The sequence below is a fragment of the Sturnus vulgaris genome, chromosome 4 (assembly GCF_052056855.1).
Source record: "Sturnus vulgaris isolate bStuVul1 chromosome 4, bStuVul1.hap1, whole genome shotgun sequence".
Taxonomy (NCBI): Eukaryota; Metazoa; Chordata; class Aves; order Passeriformes; family Sturnidae; genus Sturnus; species Sturnus vulgaris.
Window position 1 is genome coordinate 22,614,924 of NC_142246.1, and position 12,691 is coordinate 22,627,614.

The 12,691-nt window shown below is 35.0% G+C and overlaps 1 protein-coding gene across 4 annotated transcripts in view; it reads left to right on the forward strand.

The window, feature by feature from the left end:
* UBE2K (ubiquitin conjugating enzyme E2 K) overlaps positions 1 to 12,691 on the forward strand; it is a 38,578-nt gene that overhangs the window by 8,091 nt on the left and 17,796 nt on the right. For 3 of the 4 annotated variants that reach the window (XM_014871051.2, XM_088163286.1, XM_088163285.1), the window contains exon 2: positions 8,580 to 8,673. The exons of the other annotated variant lie outside the window; for it this stretch is intronic. In XM_014871051.2, the coding sequence (XP_014726537.1) occupies positions 8,580 to 8,673 (94 nt within the window). The remainder of the gene's footprint in view (positions 1 to 8,579; positions 8,674 to 12,691) is intronic. 4 annotated transcript variants of the gene reach the window in all.

Genomic DNA, 12,691 nt, shown 5'->3' on the forward strand with positions numbered 1-12,691 from the left:
ACTGCTAACCTAAGTAGGGTAGATACAGAGAATTGACTGTAGAGTCTGCATCAAATGGTTTTGTATGTTCATAAAACGACTAATTCAAAGCATGGTTCAAATTGATTATTAAAACACACTTTATCTTCAGGGTATTTCAGTTCTACATCAAAAACAGAATCATGCATAAAAAGATAGGAAAAAAAGCATCTTTTCTTTCCACCCTTATTTTCCTGAAGGGAACAGGAGTCCTTTGCACTATGCCCGTACTGATGTCGAGTATCTTAGTGGGCTCAGATCACATTTGAGTAACTCTTGCACACGATTTATGCTTCGAGGTACTGTAAGTATCTTGCATAGCTCGAAACAGCCTTTGCAGGGGCCCTTAGAGGAGTACAAGTGAGTATGTATGCAGCTATGAACACACACATTTCATGGCACAGCTTTACCAGTTTAACCACACTATCCCTTAGTGAGACAAGCAATGGCTGTGTAACTGCACTTAGGGCTTATGCCACGAGAGCTTCGTCAGTTACACCTCTGGTCTCCCTGACTAATGTGATGGTTTTGTCAGAAATAGTTTAGACAGACACTAGAGCTGAAGTTTCAGAGTTCTTTTAACTTGTCCTAAGGCAGTTCCAAGCAGCAATGTTACATTCCTCTTGTAAACTCATCTCTTCCTGCTTTTGTGCTTCTTCTCTTACTTGCTGCAGTGTTTGTGGTGAATTAAATCAGGGCTTGGGTTAAAATGAAAGAACTGTCTTGCTGATATATGTTTATTTCAGATGTTTGCTGTACAGTTGTGTGAATGCGTACACAAAATCTTACCCCCTCCTTTACATTAATTCTGCAATCAGAAAGGAAGCAGGACTTTGGCCACTGTTAGACTGGTTTAAGGTTCTGTGGAAATACAGTCTCTTATGTGTTTTGGTAGAGTGATATTTTAACAGCTAAACATTAGCAGGAGTGAGTATTTACCAACCTTAAATTTAAAAAATTATTCTAAAACTTTGTGGTGCTCCTGGTCTAATTCTTGCAAAATGAAGATGGTTTTAATATTTGAGGTATTTTGTGTTCTGAGAGAAAAAGAATATCACTCAGTAATTTTCTGGTATATTGTGATATATACAAAAATTCTAGACTGTCTAACCACTGGTCATATGGATCTCACGCAGTATTCATACTTGTAGCTCCTTAGATACGTTAAAACACAAGTTACTTATTAGTAACATAGTATTTTGATCATTAAATGAAACAAATAGTGTGCAAAAACAATGTCACCTAGTTTTACTAGAACAAACGTAACCCTAGAAAATATATGTTAATATGGGGGGAGATGAAATAGAATGTGAAACGTGGTAGAACTTCCATGACTGAAATTGTTGATAGGTTTAAAGAACATGGGAGCATTTTAAAGAAATGCATTTTTGGTATTGACCTTTTCTTATGTAGAAAACTGCTCTTTTATGTTGTTTAGATGGAAGTGTTTCCTCTCTTCTCTTGCCCTGCCCAGGACGCTGGAATGTTTCACTCTGCTGTTGCTCTGTGCTTTGAAGGTCAGCAGGCGCTTGCTCTAGAATGCAGATGTGATCTGCTGATCTCAGCTGGTAGTGCAGTGTGTACCTCATAGCACTGTGGCAATTATATGGCATTTCTGCTTCTCTTAATAATCAAGCTCAGGATACACACTTGATTTTGGCTTTTAAGCTGGACTGAGTCTGAAGGAATATTTTGAAAGTATTGAACTATTTCCTCTTGCTTTGGTAGCTCTTTGAGGGGGTGGCAGTGGGATTATAAAACTTTTTTTTTTTTTTGTAAATTGAATTTGCTGCTTTGTTGCATGACAGTGCACTGCACTTTGCTGCCTAGTTGAGTGATACTTCGTCCATTTTTTATGTTTTCCCATTCCTTGTGAAAGAGGGAACTGAATGGATGTAGTGTATTTACTCTGGCCTACTCTGGGTAGCAAGGGGGTTAAGAAGGGAGATGAGAGGCTGGTATTGACTTCTTAGACAGCAGCTGAAGATGCAAGCCTCAATTAGAAATCTTCCTTTCTGGCATATCAGTGAAAGAGGGAGACCTGAACCATTTGGACTAAGTTCAGAATGGTACCTTAGCAAAAGAGCGTAAGAAAATAACAAGATAAATATTGCAAAACAAAATTCCTTTGAATATTTTCCACAGATTTGCAAAGAGTTGGTGAATATGATAAGAATGATGAACTTGGTTTTGTTTTGTAATTTATTTAAATAATAGTTTAATGGAGTAAATTGCTACTGAAATATTGGAGTCTTTTGCTCAATACAAGTTGACTTGGAGTACGTATGGCCTTGGGCAAAAATCGCATTATGGATTTCACTGGAGTAGTCAGGTGATCTTTTTCTGTAAATCTGGCGAGATGTTCATGCCAGATTTTGGTGTAGAATAAGACTGTTGTGTTAGAATATAAAACAGGTGGGAGGCAAAAAAGAGTTTATAAGGCACTAGTAACAGTTTAATTGTGCTAGCATGGCTTCAGACTTGGGTGGAGGATTTCTTACTCATTTTGGCTTATTAAATATTCAACCTTATAACGTCAGTATAAAATGTTTGGATGTTCAAAAGTAGCTACTTCACATTTGTAAGTCATGGTTGTTACAAAGAAGTAACTATTTTTTTATTAGATTTTAGATAGGTTCAAAAGTGGGTTTTGCCAATTTATATCATAGATGAATTAATGATTTTAAAATCCTGTCTGAAAGATAAAGAAGTAATTTTATTTTGTTTCTGTGGTTGGAGAAACAATTAGCGATTGAAAACATTTTGCATGTACAAAACCTCCTTCACAAACTTTGTCCTTGGTTGAGAAGATTCTAGAGAAATTTTTCAAGTTTATTCCTTAATCTTTGCAGAAATTTTTGCATGTACATTCTTTTAGATTTTTGTCACTTTCTTAAAACTCTTTCTTAGTGTTTAAGGGGCTAGATTTAAAGCCCTGAATGATTACAGAGTTTTAATACAGTCTTCAACACATAGCTGATTTTAGTACAGTGTTTATATTCATAATTTACCACATATATGTGTCTTTTCAAGTTAGTTTTTTCTGGATTAGTTTTGTTTATATATATGTACACATACATTTTATATATATATATATGTATATATATATACATTTGTTTCTAGAGTTTTCTATGAGTTCCCTTCTGTAAAACAAAGTAGATTAACAAAAAATGATAGTACTTGATCCAATATAGATATGTTCCCCTTGAGACTGAAGAAAATAATTTTGTAAGACCAGTAAAATCACAGACTGCAGGTAATTAATTCCCATATGGAATAGCAGGGTTTTGTGATTTTGTTCGGTTTTGTTTGTTCTTTTTGTTTTTGTTGGAGGGGCTTTTTTCCCCCCTGTACAACGTAATTCAGAAGTAGCCACTGGGTTTTAAATTCCAGATCTAATTCTGTTTAAGGTGGTTTTGTGTGTGTTGTTTTTTGTTTTTATAAATCCTGTTTACCACCTTGGTCCTTATACCCAAAGATACTTGACAGGAATTTGCACGTGGTGTCTGAATATGTAAGACGAGACAGACAGACCTAGAACATGCAAATAATAATTCAGTTTGACAGTACTTTATTATTTTTTAAATGACATACTGAAGTTATTAATATTGCTAATAAACATGATTTCCTTTTTCAGTTTTGACACCAATAGTTAAAAACATAGTATGTTTGCTAATGGATGCATTTATGTTTCTGTAGAGTAATTTATTATACAGGGATTAAAGATCTAATGTGAAGGTATTGTCATGGGGGGAGTAAGTAGAGCTTGTTGGTTCTAGGAGAACTTAACTCAGAACTTTGTATGTCATCATCATCCAAGATTAAGATTATGATGCTTGGTAGCCATGGCTGACATGGAAATGTGAGTAGTTGGAGTTTGGGTTGGTTTGTGGTTTTTGCTTCTATTTAAGAGAGTTCAACACATGTCAAGACTGCTGGCCATGTAATTAAAGAAAATTTAATTAGAATAATTTTATTCTTTCATTTTTAGTTCAACCTACCAGTACCTGTCCATATATCACCAGCTCTGATAATAGGCATTTTTATGCTGATTGCTTGAGATTGACTCTCTGGTAGTCTCTTTATCAACATAACTGAAGAATTTGGTGGCTTTTCTAGAAGGCATAAAAAGTTCTAATATACTTATAATTCCTATTTCTAAAAAATGCAATTTGCTCTACTTCAGTCTTTATAACATAGATTTACCCCAGGATCAAACTTTGGATATATATTTTTCTTCTGCTTTTAATAACTATAGTATTTTGTTTGTGATAAATAAAATTTAGAAGAAAAATACAGTTTTTAATAGCTTGTTGTAGTATGCTCTTTTGTGTTGATATGTAATGGTTTTATCTGTTTATTTTATGTCAGGGAAAACTTTGGATTTTTAAGAATAGAGGTACTGGACTAGTGAAGAGGATGATAGGCCATGAAAAAATGAAAGATGTTTTTAAAGGCAGGTTGAAGAAGAGAGAAGGAAATGATATTGAAGGCTCAGGAAAAAGGTTGCATTTACTGCAGAAAGCAGACAGGCCCTCAGATTGGGCAGGCCCTCATTACTAAGGCCTGTAGACTATGGTGAGTAAGAAGAACAGAAGAGCTTGTTATATGCTGAGAGTAATATTATAGAGTCCAGAGCTGCTCTCTAAAATGATTTTAGTAGAAGTGAAGATGTGTGTTTAAGTCTTCTTACTCTTCAAATTTTCTGCTGGAGTGGATTGTGTGTTCTTTGCAAAGAAGTTACTCAGATATACCATAGACAGTATACTTCTGGATTTTTTTTGAAGAGGAAGCAGGTAAAGACAAATCAAAATATTATCAATCAGTGGTTGCTGTGATAAATGTGATTGAGTGTCTTATCTTTGGAAGATGCTCACAGAGTGACACTTCATGAAGGATTGATTCGTTTGGGTTTCTTTTTAGAGATAAAGCTTTTTGTAGTAAATTAAAGAGCATAATATGGCTCTTCCCCAACTTGTCTGCATCATACTTTTAGTTTAATCTCTTATGCTTGGGTTTAGTTTCCACAAGGCAAAATAAAATTGCTTAAGCATGACTATAGCAGTGCAGAAAGAATCTTAGTAGTTGAGTTGGTCTAAAAGAACAAATCTTTTGACTACACCCTAGTGTGAATTAAAGGATGCATGTAAAAAGAAAAAATGGCTATGCATAATCCATCTAGACTATCAAGAAAAAAGAGGGAATTGCAATGTGCATTGTGTAGTATGTTGCATCAATTTTCCTTTCTCTCAGTTTTGTGTTCTGTTTGTTGTTTGGGTTTTTTTGATCAGTCTTGATCAAAATGGTTTTCAGGTTTGATAACGGAAAATTCTGTTAGTGTTGGACTTGTAGATTTCTAGAAAAGGATTTTGCTGATGGATTTTTGGGCATTGCATTGTTACAGAATTTGGCTCTGAAATTATGGAAATGAATGCTGTGTCTAATGGCATGGCTCATATTTCAGGAATTGCTAGTCCAGTGATTTAGTCACTAAATTGTTACTGGATCAACAGGTGATGCTGTTTTAGACTTGCTGTGGAAGTGTATTGAGGTCTTTGTAGAACTGCTTCTGGAAAATCAACTTGGGGCGTGACATCACAAGTTGATTCTTAAACACTGCACTAAGGTTATTTGGGTTAGAGAATTTTTGAAGACCACTGTTTTTGGTAGAGGTAGAAGTCAAGGATTTATTCTGTTAGAACTGCTAAAATAAAGTAGTTTTTTCCTATGTGATCCCCATTAAAAAGAAATATTGTAGGAAAACACTCCAGATTTAATTTGATTAGTAGTCACTTTGGTGTTGTTTCTCCAGGGACGAAGGATAAAGCAATACTTGTCAAGGTGAAGCTGAGCTGAACTTTGAAAAGTGTCAGAATAACATGAAAAAAAGGATCTTCAGCTATATAAAGAAAAACCTAATTTGGTATATTGGAGTACATGGTAGAATTTAAGCATAAATACAAAATTAAATTAATCCCTGCAATAAAACAGTGCAATATTGCCTGCTGTTTTTCCTTAAGGTGCTGTGCAAGGCAAATAAGGGCGTGGAGACAGCTACAGAAATACAAGTAGTCACCTCAAAGTGGGGAACCAGGATCACTGGCTCTTGAAAGAAATTGATCTTAGTGACAGACTGTGTTTGGTTGCTTTTAAACAAATTATGGAGTTGGGAAGGATTTGTTGTGAAAACCAGCTAGTGCTACTAATTGAAACGGAATATGAAGGAGAACATGCAGGCTGCACACAAGAGTGAGCGGGTCATGGAAGAAAAGCAGAATGCTAGGTAGAAAATGAAGCAAGCTGGAGCATAGCTTAATCATTGAAATTAATCCTGTTTGCTATTGGTACAGTCCTCTAAATGAAAAGTTATTTGCAAAGAACAAAAACTCCTGCCATCAAGGTGGAGCTTGCCAGGTAATGTTGGCAAAGGGAGAGCGGGGGAAGCTCAGCTGAGGTTTGAGTGACTGCAGTACCTGCACAGATAGTTAGTGACTCACCTGTATTGGTTATTTATACCAGTGTGCTGCTGTGGGCATGAGGAGTCCATGCACAGGAGCAGTACCTCTGACAAAGCATTGTGCAGTCACTGGAGAGAACAAAAACTTCTGCAGGAATCCTTGCTGGGATTGTTCTTGATCTTGTTACTTGATCAGAGACTTGTGTCATGCTGCCATGAAAAAGACAGATTTCATCTTTCTTAGGTTATGCTGGTTATGATGATCTTTAGTGAATGCAACAGAGCGCTCGTGGCACGGATTCTGAGACATCCAAATTTGTTTATCTAGGTCTGGTTAGGTGATCATGTAGAGAACCTTTTTTAAAAAAAACCAGTATGATGAGATTAGAATTTCAGCTTGTTTTAAAGCAAAATTAAGGCTGGAAAATCAGTGTAAATGCCGTACATATTGCAAGGGGAATAAATACTAGATATATAAAAAACTTGTTGGATATGGGAAACAGTGCTGTCACAAGTGGGCATAAATAGATTGTAATTTCTAATTGTACTTCAGAAAGCTTTTAAAAATTGTGAGGTGTTGGAATAAGCTGCCAGTTGGAAGCATGAGAGCAAAAACATTAAAAGGGATGTTGGAAAGCTTGCAAGAAGATATGTCATGTAAGATCAAATTTGAATTCAGAGAGGGAATTTTTTACAGTGCCTGGCTGTTGTGGAGAGCTGCAGGTGCTGCTTCATTTGTGTGAGTTGAAGGGATTTCAAGTTCTAAAGACAAATGTATGTAACTACAGATGTTAAAAGCTCCCAGTACACTATTGGATTAATTTAGTGAATTAGGATTTTTTACATGGTGAAACTTTTACCTAATCTTTGATTTTTCTTTATATCTGTGAACATCTCTGGTCAGAAGAGCACTCTTTGTTTTGATGGGACTGATTCGATAGAACACTTGCAGGAAAGAAACGGAAGTAATTTCCCAACTGTTGTCCAGTGAATTCTGTGTGCTAATTGTTCATATCACTGATAGAGTCAAGAACCAGCTGAAGGCACCTATCAACTTTATATGACTTAACCCTTCTCTAGTAGCTGTCAGTAACCAGGGTTACTCTGAGGGTGAAAAGAGGCACAGCTGTATAGATCTAGTTGGAACAATTTTAAAAGAGCTGAGAAGATGCTAAGAGATCTTGCAAAAAATAATGCAGGAATCAAGAAATCTGTGTTGCAGTCAGTGAGCACAATATACAGAAGTAGCAGAATGGAAAAACCTGTAATTACTTACCTCTAAAAACTTGATGGTACATTTTTCTAAAAGGAGATTTTGCTTTGCAAACCCCCAATAAAAGTTACTGGCTGGGAGATGTATATGACTTTCACTAATACTGCTCTCTGGAGCTGGAAAGCAAATTCATTGGAATGAGTAGCTCTGGCTGAACACTTCCGAGAATCTGTTTGTGGAAAACATATGTTCTCTCCAGTATCAAAATACAGTGTTTTTATTTTGTAGGGAAGTTGATACGGGGTGTGAAAATGTTGAGGAGGTGACAATGAAATTCAAGTGCATAAAGTAAATTGTATTTTATGCCTAAATATTAAAGGTATACATGATCTTAAGACTACAATATTCTGTTTAGATCATTGTAATGTTAAAAATACTATTCCATTTGGGGAAGTCTTTCTTTGTTCCATTGCAAGTGACGTACATGCCTGTTTTAAAATAAATTGGTCTAAATATGAAAAGAACTGATGTGTAATTTGGTCAATTTAATTTTATAGTTTAGATATGTAGAGTTAATAGCTGATTTGAAAGATCATGGTCAGTTCAAAACATAGTCAACTTAGCAATACAATTTTAGATATATTGCTGGATTGCTTTGCATATTTTAATAATAGTATAAATAGTATTGACGTTTCTAATGCTTCACAAGTCATCTATTTTTAATGAAGTAAAATTTCAACTGGAAGATAGCTATTAATTTTAGGTTACTATATTTTTAAATGTTTATTTACTTTAAAGTACTGTTCTAAAAATTTAAAACAGCATATTTTTGGGGAAATTTGTATGTCAAATGCTTACTTATGATTCTTTGTTTCTCTGTTTATTTTTAAGACGAGCAAAAATCAAATTAAAGTAGATCTTGTAGATGAGAATTTTACAGAATTAAGAGGAGAAATAGCAGGACCTCCGGACACACCATATGAAGGCAAGTAAAGTTTTTGTGTATGCAATCATTGTACATTTCAAGTCATGTGTCTTGAGATGCTTTGTTTGTAAAAATAATTACAACATAAAATGTAGAGTTACATGTTTTAAAATAGTCTGATTTTTTTTTTAATACAGATTTTAAGCTTAGAAAACTATTTCAGTTCAACTTCTGTATTGCCTAAAGAGGGATCTGTTCTCCAGTAGGATAAACTATTCCATATCAAATTACAAATATAAATTCTGTGGTTTAATTGGTATAATTCTGACTTTTAGTTTGTTTACTATCTCGACAGTTTGAGCTCCTTAACCATGAAGCATTAAGAAACTGAGTCTCAGACTGTGCATGTATTTCTGTGATCTAGAGTGGTGATCATTCATAAATGGTGAATTTCTCCTCTCTCAAGCAGAGATGCTGTTATAAGTTAAAATTTGGATTAATTTTGGGCGTCGGTGTGTCCCAGTACTTAATTTATACTGATGTGGGGAACTCAGTAATAGAACTTTGTATCTTTAGCTGTCTTTAAAAATTATACCTTACTGACTTTCTAGTTTACTAAAGCTGATATCAGTAATTACTCATCTCTTACAGTCTGGTAAAAGCAAAGTAATTTCCTTAAAGAAGCTTTAACAGAGGCTAATATAATATGCTTCTTCAGAGATACAAAATTACTCAATAGTGCTGGTACTTTAAACTTTCTGTATAATGTATATGGAATTGGCAGACATACCTTCTATTTCAAGTTCTTTCATGATAAGGAATGATTTTTAATTAATTTTAAAATTTTTGGATAGCTTTAAAACATTGTTTTACTTGACTTTCCTGTGCCAGATATCTACTTTGATATGAATCTGTACTTTCAATAAAAAAGTTTCAAGGAGTGCTTCAGGCAAATTGTTTTGGTAGAATATTAAACAATTTTGCAAGTTCCTCAGTTGCTCTAGTTGCTTTAAGCTAAGACTGGGACTTCAGTATTCCCTTGATACTGGACACATGCTATTGTCATTATTTTGAAAAAATAAATTCTCATCAGGCAGGGAAAATACCTGGAAATTGTTTTGTAGCTATAGAAGTAGATACACTCAAATACATTAGTGACTGCTAATGAAAATCTGTTTGTCACATCTCTAATGGAGGACATCCCTTGTGATTTGCTTTTCTGGACTAGAAGCTGGTGCAGTAGCATTGGACTTGAGAGCAGGGAGAGTCTCCCCTCCTCTACCGTTGGGACCCAGGACGAGACAAGAATGAGGAAATAGCCTAACAGTGGTTGACATGGAAGAATATTCAGCAGGGGTAGATGTCAGAAGCTGACAAGAAGGGAAATTAGTCTGGAAGAAAGAAAGTAGAAAAGTGGAAGCAGCTGTAATGGTAGGGGTGCCCTACAGAACTTTATTTTCAGAGTTCTTCAACAGTCTAGTAAATAATGGTGGTTTTCCCCTCTCCCTCCCTTCTCCCATGTGTCTTCATCTCATCAGCTGCTCGTGTGTAGTTGACAGATGATAATGTCTGGAAACAATTTAATCTGATTATAATATGTGCCTTCAATTTAAAAGGAGTACTGTTCACCTAAAATACACACTTGTGCCAGTGATCTATTTGGAAGTGAATCATTCTATTAAGAATTTAGTACTATTGTTGTTTTGCAATAACATAGTTCATCTTGTAAATCTAAGACTTAGTATTGTAATATCTGTATATAAGCAATTGAATGCTAGGAGGCATCTGAATGGTGGTAGAAGGGTATTGGTTTTGGTATTTGTTTTCCATCCAGAGCGAATTAAACCTCCTTGAGTGAGTTGGTTTTCAGAGACAGCCATTTCCCCCCACCCAGGTCACTATTACCTTGGCTTATAAAATGGGCCTTTTTTTGGGAATGTATTTAGAGTTACTTGAAATTAAAGACGTATTCATGTGTCACAAAAGTTAAAAACTGTATAGCAGGTCCTGAAGAGGGTAAAAAAAGATTGAAATGTCTGTCTGCAGAACTGGGTTCTGTTGATGCTGAAGATTCAGGTAGACAAGAATTTCAAAAGCTGGGTACTATCTGCTCACATATTCAGCATATCCTGTTAGTGAAAAACAGCAATATGTTTAGTGCAGAATTTGTTGGTGTGACATGCATGCATACTCGCATACCTTTGAGTACATTTAATTATGAGGATATAGTAAATACCCCTTTATATTCTGATTATGGCAGAGATCTCATGGAAGAGTAATGTGATTGTATGCTTACTTTAATCTAGAAGTCATATGCTTCAAGGAACAAAATGAGAGTTACTGCCAGCCCAATTTCTGGTGTTTCCTGACAGTAGAATAATTTGCTGTGGAATGCTAATATTTGTGTAATATAGTTATATGCTTTCATTCCCTTAGATAATTATGAAGGGCGTGCCAGTGTGTGTCATCTTCATTTTATGACTATAGCAGTAATGCATACTGCATAATTACTGAATGATGTTTTGTCATCTATAGTCTGAACAGTGACACAGCAAGAAGTGCTTTATGAAGAAGTTTTATGCAGTAGTTCTGGTCAGACAGTCCCTGTGATACAGGAGAGAATTCTAGAACCATTGTGAAGTGAAAGAACAGTTGGTGAGGTATCTGAAACTAGACTGCTGCTGCAAAGTTTTTTATAGGTAATGTTGGAACATCAGTTAAGAATGAGAGGAAGAATGCCATCTATTGACAAAATTTACACCTTTTATTTTTCTGTTAGTAGTGTCAACTCTTATTGATCAATTATCAGAATATTGCAAGACAACTTTAATTAAAACACGTTTGCATGTCATATTAAAACATGTTTGGAGAGAGGACCTTTGAGAGACTTGATTAATGGCTGCTGGGTTTTACTTGATTCAAGAGCTTTTCAGTAGATAGGTTGGGGTTTTGTGGGTTTGGATTTTTTGGGGGTTGTGGTTTTTTTTAAAGCCTGTGTAATGTTAGTATTAATTTCAAGCCAAGCTTGCATGTGAGCCACAGCAACTGCAAAATTTATAATAGGGTATTTCTTCAAGGGAAATAGCTAAAAATTGCTCAAACTCTTGTGAGACCTGTTCCAGTAGGACTACAGAAGGAATATTATGCCATTACTGCTTAATTCAATTTCAAGCATTAAATAGCCACAAAAAAAGCCATGCATATGTATACTCTTAAAAAAGAAAAAAAGCAGAAATATTGCCATGCAGATGTTAATATATTAGTCATTTGTATTTTAAATTTAGTATTAAAAAAGAAATCACAGATGTGTTTAGGTTATGTCTTTAAGCCTGTATTTTTAACCACAAAGTTTAGTGCAAAACAATAGTATATAAATAATACTAGCACCTCATCAATCTCTGGTAAAAAATATTGCTGGCTGAATACCCTGTTAGGCAGAAGACTGTAACAGTTTGTGGTAAGCAGAAGAAATGGTAATACCTATAGAATGGATTTCATATTACCTTACAAAATGATGTGGCAGCAAAACTGTAGAAGGACTGATAAATTTTTGTAATCCAGGCAGAGTGTAGCTGCTTTTTCTTCTTAGGAACAGTTACTGCTGAATTATGCTTCAGTTTGAAAAAAAGGAAGACCAAACTTCATTAAGGTTTCTTATTGATGTATGTGTCTTCAAAACTGTTTCTCCTGTGCTGTCTTGTAAGCAGACCAGCAATCAGTTTAGACATTAGTATTATAATTTTGGATTTATTGATCTTTCTTATATAGTATTTTCTGTTAAAACTTCTCAAGTTACTTTAATGTTAAGTGAGAAAAAGAACAGCTGTAGACAATAGTAAAATACCAAACTGATGCTAACTAGTTTCAGGTGGAGTGTATTAGACTGAAATGCATTTTAAAAGTGAGAGCTGCTAGGAGCTACTGATGTGTTTTTTGGCACTGATAGGAAGATGCCATATACTGTAACTGCTGAGAAGAGTACTTTGAGGCTTTTTTTTCCCTGTGTATCTTGCTGCCAGTATTATAATTACTTGAGAGGTGGTTTTGTATAGCTTGATTTGCAGAGTAAATCATTCTG